Consider the following 26,531-nt stretch of genomic DNA (forward strand, 5'->3'; position numbering starts at 1 on the left):
TTGATGCCCCAAACCCATGTCAACCACATGGTTACCTGATAGTGTAAGGTTTTGTCCAAGGATGAAGAATAGAAAATCCAAAAGGGTTCTAATAACAAAAAGGTATTTATTTAAACAAAACAAACACAGGTTATCCAAAGATGAGTAAGTAACACGACAGCACGCGCATAACAACACGACAATCCCCAACAATGAACTGAAAACCGAGAGGAACTTAAATATACAATGATAACGAACTCCAAGACTAACCGGTGTGATCGTTAAATGAATAAAATGAATATCCATCGCAACTAATGAAGGGCAGGAAACTAGATCAAAAGAAACCGGCGACTGAAGAGAAATAAACTAAAGGTCTATGAAAATTAAACTACCGGTAAACACAAACAGAACATGACAGATGTAAGGAATAATTGACAACAGGCCGTTGAATTATTAGAAAAATAATGCACACCCGAGGTGGTAATGCGGTCACAACGCGAGGTTACACCTCGGGTGTGCATTATTTTTCTAATAATTCAACGGCCTGAAGTCAATTATTCTGCTTATACTACAGTTACCACACCTCGAAATATTGTTCAGATGATGAATTTCAAGACGTTTGTAAAGTTTTTGTCATTAAAACGCTCTTGTATGCAGGACTAATTCCTTGCGCATCTAAACCCATGCTCCGTTGCTAATTCCAAAACGTAATTTTAGAGTTAGTAACGGAGGTTTGAGCCGCTGATAGCAGACTAATGCTGGGGACACACAGCGAATAGAAACATTCTCTGACTGTGAATGCACTAGCAGATTTTAAACACCGATGTGAACACACACTGAACATGCTGAAAACGCGTGCATGATCAGTCATATCAAATTACATTCATAACCGGCCTTACAGTAAGTGTGTCCCCGTTACAGTTGACTACGCGAAGTAATATGGAACTGTAATGCGGTCAAGACCTGCCGGAACTACTTTAGCCGTGCGGTTCCCTGAAAATAATTGCAGACCTCAGAACGTTCGTCAACCAATCAGATTCAAGCATTCAACGGCCCTGTAGTATACATTTTTATAATGAATAAATTTAAATGACATAATAAATCAGAACATCTGATTTGATGAGTAAGACTATATTACTTGGAGGAAGACTTGTTTTTGATGTTGTTGTTATTATTATTATTACTAATATATACGGTTTTAAATGTATTAGTATATTAAATTCATATACTATGATTAATATTGTTATTATTTTAGGACATTTTTTTTGGGTGGGAGATTAATGTTTTTTTTTACTATATTGTTGTATATGAATAGCAATCGGGCGATGTGAGAATTTGATTTCTTTTTGCTTTGTTGTCAGGCATTAGAGCTTATGAACAACTGGGCTACCGAGCCTTCGGCACACCAGGCAAGATGGCCGCCGGCATTGCAATCACCCTGCAGAACATTGGAGGTGAGACGCTGTCAAAAGTTACGCCTCGGGAGACACAATGTATTGCTTTGTGACACTGTCAAGGGCACAGCACAGTTCTGCAGAGAAAGTGACTGGACGTAGATAGATAGCATTGTCATTCATTTCTCATTGTTAATTTTTTTATTTATTCAATCTCATCGTAAACTTTTCTCCATGTTGTCCTCATTTTCGAAAGCTGTAGCCTATTATAACTATATTATTATTATTATTATTATGGTCCTTTTGCTAGGGCACACCGATTATTTTCAGCATAATTTTATCTTAAAATGTTTATACCAGTATCCTGCCTATTGTATAACATTATAATTTCTTATTTTTTAAATGTTTTTCTTTTAATATTGCTTTGCATTTCCGTCAATAGTATTTAGAGAGCTTTGTCATTTTAACTGTGATTTGATCTACAGTAGGGGAAAAAGACCTTAAGCTGGTTGCTGTTTGGTGCATGATTATAGTAACTAAATATAGAACTGATTCTCTTCTTCACTGTGACATTTGCTTCCAGGATAATAACCACAATCCCCTGGAGTAGACAAATACGTCCTGGATTAGGGTGTTTACTGTATGTGTGTGTTTTTGTATGAATCTCACAGCCGTCATCTGTCTTTCTCTCCTCTCATAGCCATGTCCAGCTACTTGTACATTGTGAAGTATGAGTTTCCACTGGTTATCCAGGCTTTTCTCAAGGTGGACAGTACATCAGGGTGAGTACACATGTCTCTGAGTGTTTAAAGTTGTTTTTCACAAATACATCTTGTTTTTTTCCACTGTTTATTGGCCACATCATCAGGACTCTAGATTACCATGTGACCTGTTTCAAGCATGTTAGGGTATCAGCACACAGAAGCACTCGCTAGAAAGTCAAATAAAACATGAAATCTGTTTAATGTCTCTAATTGTAGACAAAAGGGAAACCAAAATTAGTCTCCTGCTTCAAATGTTTCTCCTAAGAAAAATACCTAGTAACTTATCCAAAGATTCAAAAAGGACTTACAGTCTCAACAATGTCTCAAACTGTGTATGTGTTTAAAAGTCAGAGACATTTCAAGACAAGAGATCAGACTTTAATTTTAGAACCCTATACACTTGGCATCAATGGTTCAATAAAGACCTTTTAACGTCCATGAAGATTATTAAAATGTTCTTCAAACTAAGAAAAAAAAGGTTATTTTAGGAAAATAAGAAATGTAACACCTCTTACCATAACAGCAAGTTTCAACAAACTACAAACGCAAATCAAACAGGCCTTGCCTCCCTTTTTTTGCGAATGCCTTGAGCGGGAATTATTTAAATTTGAAAAATTGTGACTCATGTTTCCGGAAGAAAACACAATACTACAATCAAAGCGTTTGAGGTTAGTTCAGAAACAGTGCTTATTGATATAGAGAATAACTCCCTTTATAGTGGTTTTTGTGCTTTGTAACTTTGCAGACCTTTTAAATGCTCAAACAGCAACATTACACACTAAAGAAATTGAAAATGTAAAAAAAAGCATGAAAAGTCCTACTGTACTGTTTGCCAACAAGTCTCATTTGTGTCTGTTTTTATGAATATTTAGCTCTTTTATTACAAACACCTGAGACAAAGTTGACTAGGCCTACACGACAAAAAAAAAAAGTCCTTCAGGATAAGATAGTAAGAGAAAGAATGAAAGAAACCAGTGTGTGGGAAGGTCTACACTAAAGGCCAAAAGAAAAAGGGTTGTTCGGTTTAGTCCTCTTTCAATGACATTTCTTATCCTTTTTGTCAAATACCAGCCTGTCATTGTGGACATGAGGCCGTTAACACTAGCAACCACATCAGTTTTGCCCCTCGTAATGATTACTGCCAATTTGTGAATGTGTGTGAGCTGCGCAGTTTCTGTCTGATCAATAGGTCCCTTTGGATTTATGAGTCACAGTTAAATCCTTTGGCACAATTGTGTAAAAGTGTGTGTGTGTGAGAGAGAGAAGAACTGTGATAGATGGACTAGATTTGGTGAGAACAGGTTTGTATGCATGTGAAGGTCAGATCTTTCCTGACTAACACTTGCCCAGCCAAGGAAATGTGTGTGTATGAGTGTGTGACGGTCCGTGACGCAAGCCGGCTGCAGATGCGCTGACTGGAGTTCGGCCTGACAGAAGGCCTGTGCACACACTCTGGAGGACACCTCAAAAACTCCACGGAAACGACCTTTGGATGCCTCATTTGAATTCCTCACCTCTCCAGGCGAGCGAGGAGGATCACAACGCTGTAAACACAGTGACTATTCATTTCAGTTTTAGCAGGCAGTGCACTGTGCACGTGCGTGACAATTTTTGTAAATTAAAACTAGCAGGAAAGTTTTATGAAAGGGCCTTAGTTATTGGATACATATTTCATTTGACACAAATGAAAACAAGGGTGAGAATAGACAGTCCGTTAAGTAAGATGTACTTATGTGTATCACTCGTTAGCCCAGCAAGACAAACTAGGTCAAAAAACGTTGTTATATGCACAACCTTTCTTCTTTTTTTTTCTTTTTTTTTTTAAAGATGCTCATGTACTTAAACTTGCATAAAATTACAGTTAAAACAATAATATTGTGAAATATTATTACAATTTAAAATAACTTTTTTTCTATTTTAAAATGTGATTTATTCCTGTGATGATAAAGCTGAATTTTCCTCAGTCATTACTCGAGTCTCCAGTGTCACATGATCCTTCAGAAAGAATTCCAATATGCTGATTTGATGCTCAAGAAACATTTCATATTATTATTAATGTTGAAAACAGTTGATTGTTTTGTGTAAACCTTGATAAACAAAATTCAGTATTTTTTTTTTGATGAATTGAAAGAATAGAAATCTTTTGTTACATTACACTGTAAAAATTGTTCAGTTGACTTAACTTAAAAAAGTGAGAAAAGCTGTTGCCTTAAATTCATGCGTAATTGAAAAAATTAGGTTAAATTTTTTTTTTCAATTACGCATGAATTTATCTACTTCATTCTAAAAAAAAGTGAGGAAATCCATTGCCTTAAAATTATTAAGTTAAGTCAACGGATCCCTTTTTTAAATGTTTTTACTGTCACTTTAGATCAATTTAATGCATCCCTGAATAATTTGTTTAATTTTTTATTGCTCACCCTAAAATTTTGAATGGTATATGCTGTAGAAAGAAATGTAATCAAATTAGATGCTGAAATAATTAGCTTCTTTTCATCCAAGCAAATTACTCGTCATGATGCTGGAACGGTTAGATATTCAAGTCAGAGATTGCAACACATTTTTAACAGTAGTTTGGTTCTGATATGTGAATGATAGCAATGCATATACAATATGGAAATCTCTTGCATTTGTGAAAGTGGCTATTTTCTTCTTTTCCTGTCTTGCTATTTGGAAATACCACGATTTGTACTCTGTATTTTAAGTCACTTTGGTAACAAAGTTGGTTAAGAAACATCCATGTTAATTTGCCCCATTCATTCTACACCCAGACATGTCCTCATCCAGACTAGACATGGAGGGGTGGGTGGGTTGAGGAGAAAACTGTTGAAAGGAAGTAACTCATAGTTTATTCAGACAAGTGTTGGCATGACTTTCAATCGCTGACTCACACTGCTGCTCATGTGAAACATCACACACACACACTTACACAATCACATACACACACGGATCCTGAGCCAATCAATTCAAGAGTCAAGCACCATCACCTCCAATGTAGCTTGACCTATTGAAATAACTTTGTTTTAGCGCTGTTGACCAGCTCTCAGCAGGTACCATTCACCTCATTGAGATTGCAACATCTCCGCTTACTAAAATTCACAGTCCATTGAACATCTTTGGCTTTATAGAGTCGCTCTATTGTCTTAAATCTAGCTGAATTTCCTGGCAGGGTACAAGCAGGGCAGGGTTTCGTTCAAAGCTTCTTTGAGAGATGCCATGATTTTGGTCTTAATGACGGGCAGAATAACAAGATTAGCAGCTTTAGGGATGAGTTAGAGAGGGAGAGGATTTCGCCAATTGGCCTGTGATAGTCGGAGCACAAGGTTCCGGATCAGTCACACATCACAACACATTTAAAAGAAAGGGCATTGATTATACCCCAAAAGAAACGCCACCTCCCTGTCCTGGTGTTGTTCCGTAATGTGATTTATGCATTTCACTTTAAGCCATTTAAAGAACAAGCACTCTTTTACTGTAATAGCATGGAAATGTAATGCATTAGATTAATAAGAGAACTGCTGCTCCATTTGCAAATGCACAAGGGGAATGTTAAATGGGTCAATATTTATTATGTATGGCCATTCGAAGCCATACAATGATTTTATTACAATTAATTGGTGTTTTGCGGCCTGAAACCACTTTAAACAGTAAAATCATTGTATCACACAGCATTGATTGTGTTTATAAAAGCACAGCAATAGCAATATGATTACAAAAATGGATACAGTGGATAAATGCATGGGCGTCAGAAGCAAAACAAATTTGGGTGTGTCCTCCCCCAGAAAAAATGTTACTGGAGTAAATCCTGTAAAGTGCCGTTTCCTATACTGGTGCTTTTTAATTAAACAAGTAAATTACACTCAGCTTCGCATCAGGCGGTTCCTTGGCTCCATGTCGTGCATTAAAATAATTTAATGCACCGCTATCCGTGGATTATCCCGCTTATACCATGGTCAATCTCCGCTCTCTGTGTGTGAGTGACGTGTGTGTGTGCGCGCTTCAATAAAAACAGCGCATTAATATAGAACATTAATTAAACTGACTTGGAACTACATGGACTCCGAATGAACCAAATGGAATGGATTTTTAGGAAGCAGCAGCGTGGAAGTCAAGGCTAAAATGTGGAATGGAGTTTAATTTATTAGAGCATTCCTCAAGTGGAGGGTAAAAGTGAGTGTGTCCAATATCATTGGTCTTAAAAAGTAAATGGGTCTTGTCCCACCCATATACTATGGTTCCGATGGTTTCTTCCATAAAATAAGCTAGTTCCTTCGCCTAATTGCCAGTACTAAAACAATAGTTTAAATTCAGAATTTAAGAATGTTGTTTTTTGTATTGTTTATATAGAATTATATTATTTATATATATATACTTTTTTTTTTTTTCATTTTAATATTAGTTAAAAATTTTAGTAATTTGGTTATGCATTTGTATTCGTTTTTGCTTCTATTTCTATTTAGGTTTAATTTATTTTTATTTCAGTTTTAGGTTTAGTCATTTTAGTACTTCAACTTGAACTTATTTATTTTAGTTAGTTGTCAAGAGAACATTCATCATTTACATTTTTTAATGTTTTTTATTTTATTTTAATTTAAGCTTTATTTCATTTAATGAAAATGATCTTTTATCTTTATATTTATTGTTGTAACATTCCATTGTCAATGAGGCAAAATGTCAGTCCTTTTTGTCTTTTTTTAAATATATTTTTTAAGGAAATGTGAATTACAAGAAGTTATCAAGTTTGGAAGAAAGTCAACTGTGATCCATTTTATAATGTTTGTGTGTGTTTGCCTTTCTTCTTTGATTTGTTTGACAGGGAGTGGTATGTAAACGGAAACTACCTGGTCATCATTGTATCATGCAGTGTCATCTTGCCGCTAGCTTTAATGAAGCAGCTCGGTAAGTTTTCTCAAACTTCTGATTCTAATGTCTGTTTGCACACACTCCTTGTTCTGAATCTGCTCACGACTTCCTTTCTGCACAACGCATTCACGCATAATATAAAATGCTTTTATTCATGTTTTATTGAATTGTAAAAGTATTGAATCTTAATAAAGGGTTGGATGTCATCAGGTCAGTGTTGTGGGTAATTGCTGTACGATCACTGGCTCTCCTCTGTGTTTCAGGGTACCTGGGCTACACCAGCGGTTTCTCTCTCAGTTGTATGGTCTTCTTCCTTATTTCGGTATGTTTGCTGAACTTGTCAAAGAAATATTTCACCTAAAATGAAAATAGTTTTTTTGCTTACCCTCATCTCATCCCTCTACGACTTACATGTTTTTAAAAATGTTCCACATATGAACTATTGAAGTGTTTTGGAGTTTTTTTTATCATTATTAAAAAAAAATGTCATCATACAACAGTTAGGTTTGGTCTTTGAATTAGTGTTATTTTAATAGTATTTATATAATATAATAGTATTTATAATTATTTTAATTTGTGTTATTTTTATATTTAATTTTAGCAATTTTGTCATGTGCTTTTGTCATTTGTATTAGTTTTTTGTTTTTTTTTAAATGTATGTTTAGCTTTAATTTATTTTTATTTCAATTTTAGTTTTATTGGTTTAGGTACTTCAACTTATTTTATTTCAGTTAGTGACCAAGCCAACATTTCTTATTTTCTTTTAGATTTTTTAAGTTGAATGTAATTTATTATTATTATTATTTATTATTATGTGATTTCGTTTTTTATGGAAATGATTTAACTTAATTTCATCCTTATTTCAATTAACAAAAACAATTTTTAATAGTTTTAGATGTATTTTTAGTTAACGACAACAACACTGCCTTGAGTTTGATTTGTCAAGCAGTGTTCTGAAAGTCCTGATACACAAGTCCTGTCATTCACTTCCAGTTATTTTTAGCTGTACAAAAACAGCTTGTTATGCTGCTTGATATTGCAAATGGCTATTTCTATTTTATTTTAATATTAATTATAAACACTGGTTTGTAGTGCAAACAGTTTTACCCTTTACTGTACTTTTGATATTCTTCTTATTTCCCTATAGCGACTAATGAATTGTAAGTCTTGCACATTCACAGAAAACAGCTTACTTCCGTGTTAAAAAAAATGAGGTGGATAAGTCAGCTTTTTTGTTCGCTCCAGACAGACTCTCAGTCTGTGTTTTAGATGATCCATCGATACGTCAGTTGGCAAAAAGTCTTTCTTGAGTCATTAAACAATTAGTTCCGTCCATTCGAATCGATCCGTTAAATACACTGATTCATTTGAAACTCCACTACTATGTGTTGCTCGGAGACACACTACGTTTAATTCTATAAGCTTTGTTTGAAACTATTTTCATTGGAAGTTACTCAGTATTTACTATTAACAACATGTGCAAGTAAATGATGGGTGTAATTTTCATTTTTGGGTGTACTATCCCTTTAAATCTGTTTCATTCAGATGCCATGTGCTGCTTAGTATTCCCATCATGAAGCAGTACTCTGCTATTTTTGACATTTCTCCCTGAATAATGTGCTGAGAGCATGAAAATTATTATTTAATCTTGATACAGTTCCAATTAGCAGTTTATAAATCTTATAGTAAGCTGGGGGATTTTAGGATGTGCTCATCTTTTCCACCAGCAGAATGAGTGTGTGATGTTGTGTGAGAGTGTTTAGTATTTTTAGAGTGGGGTTGTGTTCAGTGCACCTCACTGACCTAGTTTCGGAGGGGAGCTTTAATCTGTGCACACGGCTCTCACACTCTCTGTCCTCATGCTAGCGTGAGCGTGTGGCATTGGCTGTGCCACATCTTCACACTGGATTCATGAAACCATCTAGTCTTTACACCATGGTCCTCTCTGAATACAATAACATTGCCTCTCTCTTCTTCACTCGACTCATCGTCCCTGCTGTGATCGGAACAAGCACCAAAAGACATAATTGCGCCAGAGCCACCCCACTATTCTTTTGCTCTCGTCCGGCTAGTCATGTGACACAGATGAATGACATTACAGTATAAAGCAGTGTACCTTTCAGGATTAAAAGGGTTATATAATGAGATACCATGCGAAACCAAGCTAAAATGAATAATAATAATTTAATTTATGAATTAAATTGTAAATGTAATTTTCAGAACTCAAAAATACCATATTTTGAAACTAAGCCGTAAACACGATTCATCCTTGGACTTCTGTCATCGAAAAAAAAAAAAAATCAGCCATTTACTTGTCAACAATGCAGATTTCAAGTCTTAACCCTGTAAAGCCTGACATATGTCTAATAATTTTTAGTTTTTTAGTTTTTACAGTTTATTGAAACCTTTTGATGAAATCAAATTTTTTTTGCTTATGTATAATATTGGATACATTAGGCGTTTATGGGTTATATAGTATGATATAGGTCAATATGGAGCTCATACTTGGGGAGGGGAAATGTTTTTATTTATTATTCTGAGCACAAATGTGCAATTTGGTGCAGTTACTGATATTTATATGTCCAGAAAAGTAAGATGAAATTTAAATATCAATGAGATCAATGTCAATGAGATCTTTACAGTATAGATGCTTACATAAAATGCATTTAAATATCAGTTGTCACTTTATATCTCCCAATAATGTCTTTGATACTTCCTTTGATTTTTCAAAAAAAAAAAATAATTCACTTTATAAAAATCAGATTTCACAGCAAAAAGACAGGTGACCCACGATCTGAACATTTTAAAAATAATACTAACAGTCCTTTAACTTGCTAAAAAAAGCATGAAAGCGGGTTTGAAATGGTCATGAAAAACGTTGACTTATGATAAGTGGACCCTAAGGGAAAAATGATTAAAAGATATGAACCCTTAAAAACTCATTGTGAGATTAGCGAGACTTAAGTTTAGCGAGTTTAATTACTGAATCTCATGTCTCCCTTCAGGTGATCTATAAGAAGTTCCAGGTGAAATGTCCTTTTGAGGACTTTGGCCATAACAGGACGTTGGTGGGCTTTAACACAAGTATCGCGTCTGACCACGGAGGAGTGGAGATGACCCCTGAGGGTAGCCCTGGCTGCACCCCTCACCTCTTTAACATGAACTCGCAGGTATGTCATTGCGTAACTTAGAATACGAATGTACTGAAATCATGCTGTGACATTCATTCAAATCATGCTGAGTCATGTGACATAAGACTTTAAGCGATATCAAATGACACGCACTGTAGTTCCCAATAATCCGTTGCATGACTCGCATATATGTGGGCTTATATGCGCATCAGTCTGGATTTTCAGCTTATGTTATGATAATATATGATGTTATGTAGTATATTATGATAATATATTCACATTTCTAAAGCACATTAATTTTGGAACCTTTGACGGACTGTGGTTTTAAGGATTATTGCTGAGTGGTTTGCTAAATTGGGAAGATATGGGAAAGAACTGGCATTTTACTACCCCTCTTTTGCTCTCTAATTGCAGGAAACATGAAACATTCCCATATGAAAATTCTGTCAATGTAGTCTTCGCTCAGTACAGGCTTTGTAAGACGGTATCCAAACAGGTCCATATTTATTCCAGTCTGTGGCCTATGTTCCTTTATTATTCATGTCTCGAGCATTAATGCATCTTCTGCACATACATAAGTGTCAACTCGCACATCGGCGTGTGCAGTTTTCCCACACATGTCCTTTACTGTCAGAGTGATGCGTGTAAAAGTCTGTAGTCAGGAGTGTTAAGTTCAGTCTTTCTCGATGTGCACAGGACCAGCATTTTTAATGAGTCCCGGCCTGAGCTCTGTCCAAGTCTGACTTAATCACAGCTACAATTAGCTCTCTGAAATGCATTACAGTGTTTAATGGGCTTTAAAGTGTGGACTTTGGGTTTTATGGTTGCTGCTGTTGTATCCATGGTGACGTGACGTGGCGTGACGTCTGTTTTTTTATTTTTTTTAGACGGCCTACACGGTTCCCATCCTGGCATTTGCGTTCGTGTGCCACCCCGAGGTGCTGCCAATTTACACGGAGCTGCGCAAGTAGGTGGCAAGATCTTTCACAGTTCTGGAATCAGAGATGAGTCACGCTGTGCATATGGAGGCTATTGCGCTGTGCACCACTACCCATCTGCTTCGCTGTTCGGAGAGCTGTGGTGTACCAGTCTGGAATTAGCATTTTTAAACTGACATTACAGGAGTATTTTGGGTTCAATACAAGTTAAGCCCAAGCGACAACACTAGTGACATATTTTTTCCCATCATTTTTTTATAAAAAAGCACATATCTGGATTATAGTGAGGCACTTAGTGAAAAGGGCCAATATGTAAACATTAAAATACTGACTTTACTAGAAATCAAGAAATAATTTTCTTGTGAATCAACATTATGCCACAGTATTCCTTCAAGTACATACAAGTACGTACTTGTTCAACATTCTATTATAAATAGAGATGAAAGTGGTAGAAATAGACCATTTGTATGAATATTTATGCCTTACGACCACTTAATTTTTTGAGGAGACTGAAATGTGTCTGAAGTGTGTGTTGACTGTATAAACTTTATGAACTGATATTTTGAGTTGGAATGTGGTTAGTCTGTCTGTGTTATTGGTCACATCCTTATATTTTTCTGATTTCAGCCCCACAAAGAGAAAGATGCAACACGTCTCCAACATCTCCATCGCGGTCATGTACATCATGTACCTCCTGGCTGCTCTGTTTGGATATCTGACCTTCATCGGTGAGGCCTATTGCCATCATTTCCTTTTTCTCAAGATAGTAGAAACTGAGTACTAAAGAGTGAAAATGTGTACTGCAATGACAGCAAGAACTGACAATTAAAGTATTAATCATAATGTAGTGGCAATTAGGGACATATTAAGTTTAGTCACATTCACCACTGCTCATCAAAATTTCACAGACAAAACAAAGCTTGACTAGATGTGACAAAATACGCTGAATGAAACTGGAACAAGATCGTCAGGCTTCTCATTGCATCAGGCAATTCTTCATTGCACTGATTCCCATTGAAATGACTGAAATGCCCATTCCACTCTTGAAATTTCATAGAGCAAAGGTAAATGTGCATTGGAGGTGTGATTATGGTTTAGCTGCCAGGCCATTGCTAAGGCTTAAGGCTTAAAGGAGAACTCCGGTCAATTTTAACATTGAGCTCAATTTGTAGTAAATTTGGAGTGCTGTCAATACAGAGAACAACGACAAAAATCGGTGTTGCCTACACCGTGTTATCCTCTTTTTAAAATTTGCACCCTATTGACTTGAATGGGGCAAGTTTTAAACTTAACCAGTTCTTAGTCTTATCATCCTTGATGTGTTATTACAAGTGCCCAGCCATGTTGAGTGATTCCTTAAGAGTGAACACGAGTGAATCTGACTGCAGTAGATGTGAAAGATATGAATAAAAATGATGTTATATCAGCCAGCGCAAATACCTGTATTTGGTTCCTGTTTTCGGTGGAAGTCCAAAGTAGTCGATTGTCGAGTTCACGCGCATAGGTTTAGTTACTATGATCACGCGCGTGAACTCGACAATCGACTACTTTGGACTTCCACCGAAAACAGGAACTAAATACAGGTCTGTGCGCTGGCTGAATTAACATCATTTTTATGAATATCTTTCACATCTACTGCAGTCAGATTCACTCGTGTTCACTCTGAAGGAATCACTCAACATGGCTGGGCACTTGTATGACACATCAAAGATGTTAAGAGGATAAAAGCAGGTTTAAAACTTGCCCCATTCAAGTCAATAGGGTGCAAATTTTAAAAAGAGGATAACACAGTGTAGGCAACACCGATTTTTGTCGTTGTTCTCTGTATTGACAGCACTCCAAATTTACTAAAAATTGAGCTCAATGTTAAAATTGACCGGAGTTCTCCTTTAAGCTATAGCATCAGTGAGTGTTATACAGAGTTAAGGCCCGTTCACACCCACAATAACTATTAATGATAATTATATTGATCTAAAAATCATTCTAAATATAAAAGAATAGCACCACACCACAACTATAACGATTACATATTTTTTTTGTTCTATCTGATGAACGATAAAAACACTGACAGCCAATCAGAATCCACCCTGCTTTAAAGAGCTTGAGCATTTAAAGCGACAGACGAACAGACGACAGATGTCCGTTGGTGTGGATGCTGATATAGTTATCGTTATAGTTATTTTTATAGTTATCGTTCTTGGTGTGAAGGGCCTTTATTCTGTTGACCGAGTTAGATGTAGCAGAAATGAAGGGAACAGAATGCATTGGACTATTTAAAACCAGACAGAGTATCTTAAAATGTTTCAAATTAGTCAGAGGCTTGTGCACACAAACCAAAAATGTAAAAAAAAAACGTTGCAGATGGATGTAAAAACATGTCCTGTGTGAACGTCCAGAATAACAATAGAAATGCATATATTGTGCCAGTAAAGAGGCATTAAGCCTCTAACTGTTTCCAAGTCTCCAAAAGTTAGATAACAGAAGCCGCTGTCGACTGTATTGTAGGGAAAAATTCAGAGTTGGATGTGCTAGGATGGCTAATACAGAATGAATCAAACATCTAGGGGTAGAGGTCAAGAGCAAGGCAAAATTGTCATATGTTACAGAGCATGAAGCAGCAGGGATGGGAAGTTGCCACAATTATTAAAGGTCATTTGGTCATCCGGGACAACTCCCTACCTTTTTACACATCAGGAGACAACAGTGTGACTCAGATGAGATGGAGAGAGTGGAGGAGGTTTTGTTAAGGAGAAAGAGGCAGTGAGACCTGTCAAGATGGATGTGCTGAGTGGTCATTCAAGTTGTGATGTCAGAGTCTGGGTGAGATCAGTGTGACTGCAGTGGTAAAGAGGAAGAGTGTATTTTCTTTTTTTTAGGCACAAAATATTCAACCTCGTGTTCCAGAGCTTTTGAAGTACAAGAGAAGATTGAGACCTGCTCAGCTATAGTATCAGCATGTGCATGTGCTGATGTCACAGATCTAATCACCTGATTCAACAAATCTGTGTTAGATGCATTGTCATGTTGGTAAAGTGTTAGCACTCCATCTAGTGGCCATTGTGCATTAATGAAAGCCATTACCGGAGCTGGAAAAGAGTAATGCAATGGTTCTCAAACGGTGGTCTGGTCAGTAGGTCTGAGAGTTGATTTAGTGATTAAAGATTTACATAAACCATTACATTTTACGGTTGGTATGAATTTTTAAATGTTTGTGAAAAAAGTCTCATACTCACCAAGGCTGCATTTTTTTCCAAAAAAAAGAAGAAAAATTAATTTAAATTTAATATACTTTATAATGTAATATATTCCTGTGATGTTAAAGCAGAATTTTCAGCATCATTGCTCCAGTCCTCAGTGTCACATGATTGCTGCTCAAGAAACATTTCAATGTTGAAAAAAAGTTGTGCTGCTTAATATTTTTGTGGAAACCGTGTATCATTTTTTCAGGATTCTTTGATGAACAAATTTTCAGCTCATTTAGTTTCAATACCTAAAAGTAGCAGTCTATTTACTCTCAATATTTATTAAGTCTTTTAGTTTTTAGGTGCTTCACAATGTTTGTTTTACTGTTGAAATGGTCTGCCACCTGAAAAAGTTTAAGAACTACTGATCTAAAGCAGTGAGGAATGCAACACAATTGTAATTATTGTTGAATAAACCTTTATAGATTTTTTTTATTTTGAATACAAATGATTTTATTTGTGTGTAGATAAAGTGGAAGCCGAGCTGTTGCACACCTACAGTCGAATTGACCCGTATGACACACTCATCCTGTGCGTTCGTCTAGCTGTGCTGACTGCCGTCACACTCACTGTACCCATCGTGCTGTTTCCTGTGAGTATTACACACTTACACACACATAAACTTTACAATTTCAAATAGACTTCATCTTATCCAGTTACAACTTTGTTGTGGAGTCAGGATTTGATGACAGTGTATCAGTATCTGATTTCAATGCTTTGTTATTTCATGTCTTTTCTCAGGTAAGGAGAGCAATTCAGCAGCTGTTCTTCGCAAATAAAACCTTCTGGTGGCCACGTCACATTGCCATAGCTGTCTGCCTTCTCACCCTCATCAACTTACTGGTCATCTTTGCCCCAAACATCCTGGGCATCTTCGGGATCATCGGTAGGTTTGGTGCTCTCGGCTCTTGGATTCTTGATGGATTTCGTTCTTTTGAAGTTCCATTAGTGTGAAAAGAGCGTGAGAGCAGCGCACTGTTCCATGGCAACCTCAAGGACCTCACATTCGCTTTTATCAGCACATGCATTCAAGTTTCAGACTATAATACTGTACGCACAGTGCCAGTCGTGCATAAATCCCCACCAGCATTATTAATCGCCTTTGGAATGTGTATATAATTATCAACAAAGTCCCATTATGCTTTCCCTTTATTACAGTACATGATAGTTTCTCCTGATCTCACACTTAACTCGATAACACCAATTGTTTCTCCACTTCATGTGAGTTTTACCTACCTCAGAGAAGAATGGACACTATTGTTCTGTAAGGGCCCGACCACCCTATAACCTGAGAAAAATCCTTAAATGACTAAGACTTATGTAACGTGAACTGCTTTAACGAAAGATTTTCTGACACAGTTATGACTTATTCCTGAGAAACGAATCATGTTAGTGAAGGTGACATTTAGTAAGTAAGTGTCTACATGTGTTTATTTGTTCCACAGGTGCCACGTCCGCGCCGTGCCTCATCTTTATATTTCCTGCTGTGTTTTACATCCGCATTGTTCCCGAGGAAGATGAACCCATGCGGTCACCGCCGAAAATCATTGTAAGTACTTGCAGACACACTGTATTAGGTTTCCCCCCATTCATTCATTAGTGGGATCTGGTTTCTTGCCTCTTGTAGGAATGTAGATGCTTTGAAACCTTTCACACTTTTAGACTGAGGTTCTCTGAAAACAAATCATCCTAAGTGCTTTGTAAATCCCTCGGGTAAATCTTTGGTGTGACCCAAACTATTGAACTAGTTCACCTCGAGTTACAGCAAACTGCAGGAATCTGGAGAAGTTCCTGGAGAAATTCTAAGAAATGTCCAGGTTATAATGAACCCCTTTAATCTGAAGAAAAGCTGTGTGTATATGTGTAGATATATATATATATATCGAATATATATTTAAAGGGTCATGAGACCTCCCTCTTTCTGCTCAATTCTAGCTCACAATCTTTTTGAAAAATGAAACTTAAATGGGCATGCATGGCTGTGAGAAGAAAGGAGTGGAGTGGGTGTGGTGTGGCACGGCTGGGGAGAGGGGAGGGGGGATAACTGTGCCAGTGGCCCATGCATATCGACTGTCACTAAAAATCAGTGGTAAAACGTGAGGAAATGCTAGATTTTTTTATAGCTGGCAAAGTTAAAGTCTAATGAAATACACTGACACCTTATTTTTGTCCTTTAAAAAGTAGCCTAACTGAATGCCCTGCTACATATATTAGCCTACAGTAATCGTAATTCTATTCAAAACATATTAATGTACATGTATAACTATAATGTCATTATAAAATATATATATTTGTTTACCGTATATACACACTATAAATGCATAAGCCTATATTTGAAAATAATTGATTTTCCGCTTTAAAAAAAAAGTTCTGTACATAGATCTACGCGCCCCCTGAACCCCATAATAGAGATGGACAGTGACATAGAAATGTGGCAAATAAAACACACACACACACACACCTCTGCTCTCAGGGATAGAAAAGTCATCGGGACTTGGTACCGCATCACTCGCAAGACGTTGCATTGGTGAACAAGGTTAACTCTCTCGATAAAAATGCTTCATACACACATAGTTGATAGTTTAGATGTGTCCGTGGTTGATGGCCAACCAACCGCCCGGAGCCAGAGTCTAGCCCTGGCAGCATCGCGGGGAAACATATGCAACGCACTGGAACTTTTTCTCCACGAAAACAAACACTTGCGTCCCGTGATTGCCTCTCTCGTCTATTACGTGATATCACAGTTTGACATGTCTGTCATCGGAAAGATCCACGTGGTGTCAAGTTGCGGTGAAAGTATGCACATTTTTTATTTATGGAAACACAAATGAGTCAATGCTCGTCCCTGTGGTTTCTTGCTCCGCACATAAAGAAGAGAAAAAAAAAACATTTCTGATAAACTTTTAAATACATCATTAATAATTTTGTCCAGTTTGGTACCGTAAAGACTACGTATGCACCTGCAGTGTGTACGTGGCCAATGTGTTTCATTTTAAAATCACAAAAAATAAAAAAAAGTGGCACAACACAAAAGAAAATCTTAATGTTCTAAAAATTTGAATACATTTTTTTTGACCCAGACATTTCTTGAGAACATTTTTTCGATTGCATATTTAGATTACATCACAGTGTTAATAATCTTGCCTCTCTTCTTTTTTTTTATAGGCTGCTTGCTTCGCCATTTTAGGAGTCTTATTTATGATAATGAGCCTGAGCTTCATCATCATTGATTGGACGTCAGGGAGCAGCAAAGGAAGCAGTGGTCATTAGACCTCATCCTAATGGTTTATGCCTTTTCATTTTATTTTCGGGTCAGTAGTTGGGGAGGATGCAGAATCTCTCACTAGATCAGTCAGTGATCAGTCACTAGATTCTTAGCTTTAGTCGCATTCAATCAATGCATTATTTGGCCTTGTGACCTGCATGTGCTGTAAATGGGGTGTTGACCCATCTCAGGCCGGCATTAATTCCATTGAAAGGGCATGGAAATATTAATTTTAAAGCTTGATATGTGAGGAGAAGATGACCAGAACTAGAAAATCAAAAGCCCATAATAGTCAGTATGTGCCATAGTAACAGCACATGCAGTATGCAGGGTTTGCAAACAAAAGGGATTTTGCATTCTAACCAAACGGACTCATCAGCTGGTCCAACCTCCCATCCATCCCTCAATATCACGACCTTTCACCTTTACCCCTCGGCCACATTCACAAGAGACTAGAATCACAGCAAGTGCTCAGTTCTGATGGGAGGAGTGGTGGTTATTAAAGTGTTTATTTGATCATATCTCATGTTAGATATACTGTAGCAATACTCTGTGCAATAGCTGTGAGATATCTGACACTGAAGGCTGTTGAGAGGCTACACACGACCTCGTCCAGAATCCAGACTTGATTTGGCTGCAGTCTATTACACAATTTCAAATTTATGCAAATTGTACGTATAGAACAGATGTACATGTCACATTTTTATATGGATTTATAATGTTTATCCTTTCTACAATATTTAGAGAGAAATTTATCAGCAGGTATATGAGCATACATATATATGATATAGAAAATAGAAGAGTATTCCAATTCATCTGGTCCTCTCAAGGATATCTATCACATCCCTTTACAATATTGAACTATTCAGCTTAAATGCCATCTTTAAAATATTCAGATCTAAAACATTATGGTGAAAGGCACGTTTTGAATATTTTAATGAATACTGCTGGTTGGAATGGGACAGCACAGATTGGAAAGCACAGTTAATCATAAGGTCAGTTTGTAATGGTCTCATGAGTCCAGACTGATTTTGAAAGACTCTGGATTTATATGCAGAGAAAACCAAAAAAAAAAAAAAAAAAAAAAACATTCACAGGGTCTTCTCCTTGATTGGAGAAACAAATATTGTGCATTGGTGCACATAAACGTTTTAGTTCCTGGGCGAATGGCCCACGTGTGCTAAATGTTGCTCAGTGGAAAGCTGATCGTATTAAAGTGTTGCTTCTAGTTATGCTATTAACCGAACCAGACGGATGATTTCGGAGATCGGTTCCCGATTATGGAAACCTTAAACTGTAGCACTTTCATTTGAAGCACAACTTCCGCTCAATCTCTTGACCTAGTGACCCAGTTACGAACTTATGACATAATCATAGATTAATAATATATTTTGTAGACAGATATATGAACAAAGCATATGTACTAATAACTGTAAATTGTTTGAAGAAAAAAAAACAAGTAATGTGTGGATGTTTAACATGGTACATCATGAATATTTTAATCTTTGTAATTGAAACTCGTCATCCTAAAACACTATAAATCAAGCACTTACTGGCCCATAATGATCTAAGTGGTAACACTGTGGTGTTTTATTGTGTGTGAATGTGTGCGTTCTCTCCTCTTTATGCTTACGGAGAAAGAATATTTCAGTCGGTGACTGTACTGTAATGGACTGTCTAAATGAGATGTGCATTTAAATTGTGGTACTTTTTTAATTCATTTTGTCTGTTTAATTAATGTTTAATGGATAGGCCAGACACACATATAAATAAATCATCATATCTGTGAACCAGTATCAGCATAATTACATATCTCGATATCTTCTTTCAGTGTTTTAAATGTCTGGTGCTGCATCAAGGGCCTGTCTGACAGCAAAGGCACTGTAATATATTCCAAATTACAATCTGTACTTCCTTTTCTGGGCTGTTTAAAAAAGAAAGAAAGAAAGAAAGAAAGAAAACATCCTTGTTTATCATGGCCGGATGCTTCATTTCCCTCTTTGTGGTGTTTTGGATATACAAAGAGAAATTAGTGATTTACTGATTTAATGATTTCTGAAATGCATCAGTGAAATAACCCTTTGAGATCATGGTGAATTTTTTGGTAAAGAAGCGTTTAATTGTGTGTTCTGGTGATGGTGACGTCTGTAGTGGTGTAATGCCTCACACACCAATGTGGTTTCTCAAGCACAAAAGTGTCCCATTGTGTTAGCAGTGTATGATAATGTGTGTTTACAAGCCTGAGAACTAAATGTGCCAGTTGTTAAAGAATTGCCAGTATCTGTCCTTATCTAATGGCTCAAAAATGATTCCTGATCGCTGAACATGAGTTTGAAGCAAAGTATCATTTCACTCCAAAATCATATATATAGAGAATTCCTTCTGAATTTGGAGTGAAATTTCATAGAGAGTGTAATAGTGATTTCATGATGATGCTGAGTATTTGACTCATCTCTGATGTATCCACTTCATAAATGATTGCTTTTATGAGGACGGTAGTTAACCAGTTAGATCATATTAACGTATTATCATATAGCACAAAGTAGATTATTTTTTTTGCATCGATGATGAATCATGCATACATACTTTTCCCTTTAGAAGTACAATCCGTGATTGCTGCAACTATAACATTAGCAGCGGTGCAGCAGAAACTGCCCTGACCAACAAGATCCCCCATAATGCTGTGCTTCCATCCCCAGACTTTCACAGGCACCGCTTTTGTAGCTTCCGAGCTGACGCCTGGGCTGACAGCAGCACTTTTTAAACACCTGCAGATTGTATGATCTCCAAATCTGCAATGATTCACAAAGTAGCAGAAGGGGGAAGCATTTAATTGTCTTTTTAGCAGTTGTGTGTACTTGTGTCCAGTCAGCGTGATGTTTCCCTTGTGATGTAATGAAAGTGTCATCTGTTTGTAACAGTTTATATGAATTCATTACTTACATGGCAGCATTTATAAATAATGTACATAAATGTAAACCCTTTATATTATAAGCACATCTATAGTTTATATATTGTAAATAGTCAGATGATGTTTAGTCGATGATTAAAACGTAATAATTTTTAAAAATGCTTTTTAAAAAGCCAGTTTATGTCTTTATTTTCTTTATTCTCAGTATCAAGTACATTGCTGGCATTTAATGTACTGTAAACAATGTTAAAATAAAAAAAGAATAAATAATATTCATTCTTTCTTGGTTCAGTCTTCACGAGTGTATTTCTCTTATTCATTTGAGTGTTTATATGTCTCTGTGGCTCATTGCACGTGAATGCTTTTCGTTGAGCAGATCTATATCAAACATACACTAATTGCAGGTTGAGTCACAGTTCTCTGAAAGCAGATATGACATCTTAAGTTCCTGGGATCAAACCTGCAGATTTTTTTCTTACACCAACACCACTCTTGTCTCTTTTCCTTCTTGCTGATTGTCTAAAGCTGTTGATGTCAAAACAGATTCTTGCCTCGAAGCAGCATTTTTCTCTGAAAACATTCGCACGATGTGTTTCTTCCTCTCATGTGAGAAAATGGGCTGTGTACATTTGGTTAAAAAAATGTGTTACAAAAACCCATCCAATATGACACATGGAATTCCAAAAAGATACTCTGTTTTAATGTAGGGGAAAGTGGGGTGAGTTGTGCCAGTTTTTACTCAAAGTGACTTTAAAGTGAGGCCATGACAGTAATGCCTTCAACTTAAGGATGTACATATATTTCAGGATGTGTTGCATCCCTGAGAACAATAACTTTGGATCTGAAATAAATTGTTTCAGAAATATAGCTTTTGGGGAAAAAGTGGTCTCGTGGCACAACTTGCCCCTGGTGCGGGGTAAGTTGTGCCTTTGGGGGAATACGTTGGGGGTAAATTGTGCCAGTGATTTCTGAAGTAAAACAGAACATTTTAATGTTATGAACTGTAATGCTATATAAAAGCAAGACAAATTCAATACAAAATTACTAATTTAAGGTTTATTTAGATATTGTCACCCTATTAAACTGTTAGAATACCATAGCATGCGTTTTTCCAATATGGTAAATTTTGTATTGAACATAACTCTGGATCACAGTGTCACAGAGACAAGAGGGCGGGCTCATTTTACTCAGACGACCAATCAGTCTCTCAGGATCATTGTGAAGCCATCAAGCCACGCCCTAGCAACCATTTAGAGCACCATAGCAACACAATTTATGATATTTGTGAGTCATTTCAGGCAAAAAGGCTGTGGCAATAGATGCCTTTTGACATAGAATGCTGTCTGTCAATTATGTAACATATAAGAATAAAGTGACTAGGCTAATTTCTAAACATCCTGTGATTTAGGCCACTTAAAAACTTAATAAAACTTCTCTTTAATAACATAGTGCAAACTCAAAACTGAAATCAGTGTTAGCTAAATTAAACAAATGGTAGGTAGGCCTAAGTCAAACACTGATGATGAGGCATACCCATCTCCTCACTTATCCAGATTATCCCCTGTCAGTATGGAGGTCTAGGTGGTCTGGATCTGGCACAACTTAACCCAGGCCCTTTGGCACAAATCACCCCAGACCCACAAGTTTGAAAAACTAGCATGACCCAGCAGTTAAGAGCTAACTTTATGCTAACTGTATATACTCATTGTATAGCATGCTAAAGCACTAAAACATATGTGAAATGTTTTCAAATGTGTCTATACTTGTTCAGACACTACAATAAAAAAAACTTAATCATAGAAATTTTACTTTGAAAGGAAAAAAACAGTTTTTTGAGCTAAAATGTGTTTACACTCATGCCATGTGTCTCTCTTCTTTGGAGGATGAGTAAAATTGATTGCATTTCAAAATTATGTGGTCAAATGACCAATTTCTCCTATGGTTTTCCAGAAACAAGGGGTGGAACTACTTCCTCCCTGGCACAAATCACCCCACTCTCCCTATAATGTAATAATCACCTCAATAGTTTGGTCTATTTATTCAAATTTTGTTTCCAAACGCTGTTTACCTAAATGTGCAACCAGAATCCATAAAGACACCAATAAGATTTAATTTGGTACTTTACCCACAAGGAAATTATGCCATTGTACTTTTAACTGTTTTGTTTATATGCCGAAGTTTAGCAGTAGCCTAAGCTAGGAGAAGCTAACATTAGCTTGGAGGAGAACGAGCAGTTTCAGCTTTAAAACACAACAATCAAATAATCAATCGATCAACAATACACTTACGGTTTAATTAAACGGAAATGACATAGGAAATTTAGATAATTCGATGTGTGTCTAAATGTAACATATAAATAGTGTGAATTTATATAATTTCAGACACATGGGGGCGGTATGAAACACAGAGACAGCTCTATCTCTCTGTCGTGATGCTGTTTGCTTTGATTAGCCAAACGATGGAAACACACTCCATATGGAAAAATCATTGCGAGCATTTACTTTGAACAAGGTTTCATCTCATGCCTAGCGCAAATCATACAGAACACACACTGTAATCATTGCGTCAATATTGACATACGTCTCAACAAAAGAGATTTCTTACAGAGGCTCTAAAGAATGCCATTTGTCATTGAACAGCAAACAGGAGAAAGCCATGCTTTATAGGCTACTCATCACACAGGCAATTTTGTCAAAAGAAACATCCAAATAAATAGTACTCGTAAATAATAATTTTGCTTATTTATTTACAATTTGCACATTTCGCAGATGCTTTTATCCATGCAACTTAGCATATACTTTATCAGTTCATTTATTCCCCGGCTTTGGCATTGCTAGCGCCATGCTCTGCTTGAGCTAAATAAACAAACAAATACTATTACTAGTTACATTTACGCATTTGGCAGATGCTATTATTTCCTAACTTTGCATAAACTTGATCAGTTCATGCATTAAATAAATAAATACCACATTTAAAAAGAAAGTTTAAAATAATGAGAAATCATTTCAATTTTGGTTTGGTAAATATATTTCTGACTCTATGATTTAAAATCCACACCATTGAATGAAATATGAATAGGCTATTCAATGTTTTTTGTTACTCAAATTATTCATTTAATTTGAATGTAAATATTTTCTGTAAACTGGCTTAGCTACTCTGTAAAAAACATTTTCTCAAAACTGTTATTGTAATACATTTTACAAGAAAATTATATTTCAGTCTTCTTAAATCTTAAATGTTATTTCACAATAGTTCACCCAATTTTTTTTATTCTGTCATTGATAACTCGTCCTCATGTTGTTCCAAACCTATCAGACTTTCGTTCATCTTCTGAACACAAATGAAGATCTTTTTTGATGAAATCTGAGAGCTTTCTGTCCCTCCGCTGTCAGCTACGCAACTACCACTTTGACGCTTCAAAAAGTTCATAAAGAGATCGTAAAACTAATTGAGTGGTTTATTTAAAAATTTCTAAAGAGACACGATCACTTTAAATGATGAACAGATTGAATTTATGCTTTTATTCACATAAGCATTCATCAACGCACACATCAGATCTGGTAAACGGAAGCTCAAGCATTTGCATGACGTGCAAGAACCAATGAGGATCATTCTCGTGTTACGCAGCACGTTTGAGCTTCAGCAAGAACCAATGAGGATCATTCTCGTGTTACGCGTGCACGTTTGAGCTTCTGCAAGAACCAATGAGGTTCATTCTCGTGTTACGCAGCACGTTTGAGCTTCTGCAAGAACCATTGAGGTTCATTCTTGTGGTACGCAGCACGTTTGAGCTTCTGCAAGAACCAATGAGGTTCAATCTTGTGTTACGCAGCACGTTTGAGCTTCTGCAAGAACCAATGAGGTTCAATCTTGTGTTACGCAGCACGTTTGAGCTTCTGCAAGAACCAATGAGGTTCATTCTTGTGGTACGCAGCACGTTTGAGCTTCTGCAAGAACCAATGAGGTTCAATCTTGTGTTACGCAGCACGTTTGAGCTTCTGCAAGAACCAATGAGGTTCATTCTTGTGGTACGCAGCACGTTTGAGCTTCTGCAAGAACCAATGAGGTTCATTCTTGTGGTACGCAGCACGTTTGAGCTTCTGCAAGAACCAATGAGGATCATTCTCGTGTTACGCGTGCACGTTTGAGCTTCTGCAAGAACCAATGAGGTTCATTCTTGTGTTACGCAGCACGTTTGAGCTTCAACAAGAACCAATGAGGTTCATTCTCGTGTTACGCATCACGTTTGAGCTTCAGCAAGAACCAATGAGGTTCATTCTCGTGTTACGCATCACGTTTGAGCTTCTGCAAGAACCAATGAGGTTCATTCTTGTGGTACGCAGCACGTTTGAGCTTCAACAAGAACCAATGAGGTTCATTCTTGTGTTACGCAGCACGTTTGAGCTTCAGCACAATGAGGTTTGTTCTCGTGCTGTGCATCAAGCAGATTTGGCTGAGCTTCTGTTTATGTTTGCTGACCAATGTTTCAATCTTAATAAAAGCCTATCTGTTCATCATATAAAGTCATCAAGTCTCTTCAGAAAATTTGGACTAAACTGCTCAGTTCATGTGGTTTCATTTTACAATCTCTTTATGGACCTTTTTAAGTTTTCGTAGCTGTCAATTGAGGACAGAAAGCTCTCAGATTTAATCAAAAAGATCTTAATTTGTGTTCAACGAAAGTCTGATGACATGAAGATGAGTAATTAATGAAAGAAATTTCATTTTTCGGTTAACTATCCTTTCAATTGTGAAATTTACCAGCTGATTTTTTTAGTGTATTGCGGGAAAACTACATTTCCCATGAGCACCCGCGGTGGGCGTATCCGCGAGGGGCTGGCTGGCAATGCGCGAGGAACCCAACAGTTCTAAACTGTCTTCTGCTGTGTGGCAGAGAGCAACTTCTCAGCAGACTGGGGTGTGGCGGCTTTGAAAACACTGAAAGAAATCAGAGACCGTTCAACGTTAGCTGCCTAACGGCGCATATTATTCAAAACCATCGGCGATCACTGAAAGGACTAACCGAGGAAAACACCGGGATTTTGGCATTTTCTGATTCAATCAGCCGAGTTGTCTCATCGATCGGCTTCTTTTTTTATACATGAGCACAAGGGGTTGATCTCAACTTTTGTTGCTAACTTTTTTTTTTGGATATGTGGATATAAGTTTTCCCCCCTCCCTATTCGCGTGATGTAAAACTCCAGCGTCTGGCTACTTGGTTTCTCCTGGGAGCCTTAAACGTCAACAATTTCCAGGTGTTGTTCTGATCTCAGTCAAATAACGTTATATAAATTTATCTCTTTCTCCCAACCCCCGAGACGTCTTTTGAAAGATTAAGTTATACGGGCGCATAAAAACATCAGTTTTGGATCTACTAGTGTCTTAAGGACATTTCATTTCCCTGGCAGTTATTTTTTTTTTTCAAAGCCAAAAGAGGAAGTTAGTCACGGAAGACTATTTAAAAACACAGTCGCTTTAAAAGGGTAATACCTTTTAATTTTTTTCTCATAAATCTATAACCATAAATCCGTAGCCCTGAAGCGCGCATTCGGAACCATGGGCTGTACCGTGAGCCAGGAAGATAAAGCCGCGGCCGAGCGGTCCAAAATGATTGACAGGAATCTGCGCGAGGACGGCGAGAAAGCCGCCAAAGAAGTGAAGCTGCTTCTGTTGGGTGAGTGACGAATCACAGATAACGGTCAGTGACTCACTGCTGTAACACACATCACATTAAGCACTTTTGTCACATTAGTAAGTGTCAATTAATTCAGGAACTTCCTTTAAACGTGTTTGAGACGGAAAGGGATATTCTTGCAGGGTTTGAGGGCAGGTTTCTAGGTAATGCAACGTTATGTGTGTCAAGTTTCCTCCTCAGGTGTGGCCTGCAAGAAACTGTCAACGGATTTTAAGAAAATGTCAACTACGATAGAGCAAGCGTTTACGTGTTTAGCAATTTAAATGTTATATGCTTGTATAATTATTGTATTTAAGTTTTCTTTTTTTAAACCCAAATTATGACCTGAAGCGTACAAAATGTATTGAGG

General features: G+C 36.9%; 2 protein-coding genes across 6 annotated transcripts in view; both read left to right on the forward strand.

Annotated features, from left to right (window-relative positions):
* slc38a3a (solute carrier family 38 member 3a) overlaps positions 1–18,641 on the forward strand; it is a 47,738-nt gene extending 29,097 nt beyond the window's left edge. For both annotated transcript variants that reach the window (XM_079598149.1, XM_079598150.1), the window contains 11 exons: positions 1,341–1,433; positions 2,074–2,155; positions 6,954–7,036; positions 7,264–7,322; positions 10,006–10,170; positions 11,019–11,098; positions 11,697–11,797; positions 14,779–14,903; positions 15,053–15,197; positions 15,757–15,860; positions 17,477–18,641. In XM_079598149.1, coding sequence (XP_079454275.1) covers positions 1,341–1,433; positions 2,074–2,155; positions 6,954–7,036; positions 7,264–7,322; positions 10,006–10,170; positions 11,019–11,098; positions 11,697–11,797; positions 14,779–14,903; positions 15,053–15,197; positions 15,757–15,860; positions 17,477–17,581 — 1,142 coding nt within the window. In that variant the 3' untranslated portion in view covers positions 17,582–18,641. The remainder of the gene's footprint in view (positions 1–1,340; positions 1,434–2,073; positions 2,156–6,953; positions 7,037–7,263; positions 7,323–10,005; positions 10,171–11,018; positions 11,099–11,696; positions 11,798–14,778; positions 14,904–15,052; positions 15,198–15,756; positions 15,861–17,476) is intronic.
* Positions 18,642–25,248: 6,607 nt separating this feature from the next.
* The window catches only part of gnai2a (guanine nucleotide binding protein (G protein), alpha inhibiting activity polypeptide 2a), a 54,573-nt gene continuing 53,290 nt past the window's right edge, over positions 25,249–26,531 (forward strand). For 2 of the 4 annotated variants that reach the window (XM_079596565.1, XM_079596566.1), the window contains exon 1: positions 25,249–26,161. In XM_079596565.1, coding sequence (XP_079452691.1) covers positions 26,044–26,161 — 118 coding nt within the window. In that variant the 5' untranslated portion in view covers positions 25,249–26,043. The remainder of the gene's footprint in view (positions 26,162–26,531) is intronic. The other 2 variants (XM_079596567.1, XM_079596568.1) reach the window with 2 other exon arrangements.

The sequence above is a fragment of the Phoxinus phoxinus genome, assembly GCF_949152265.1.
Source record: "Phoxinus phoxinus genome assembly, chromosome: 22".
Taxonomy (NCBI): Eukaryota; Metazoa; Chordata; class Actinopteri; order Cypriniformes; family Leuciscidae; genus Phoxinus; species Phoxinus phoxinus.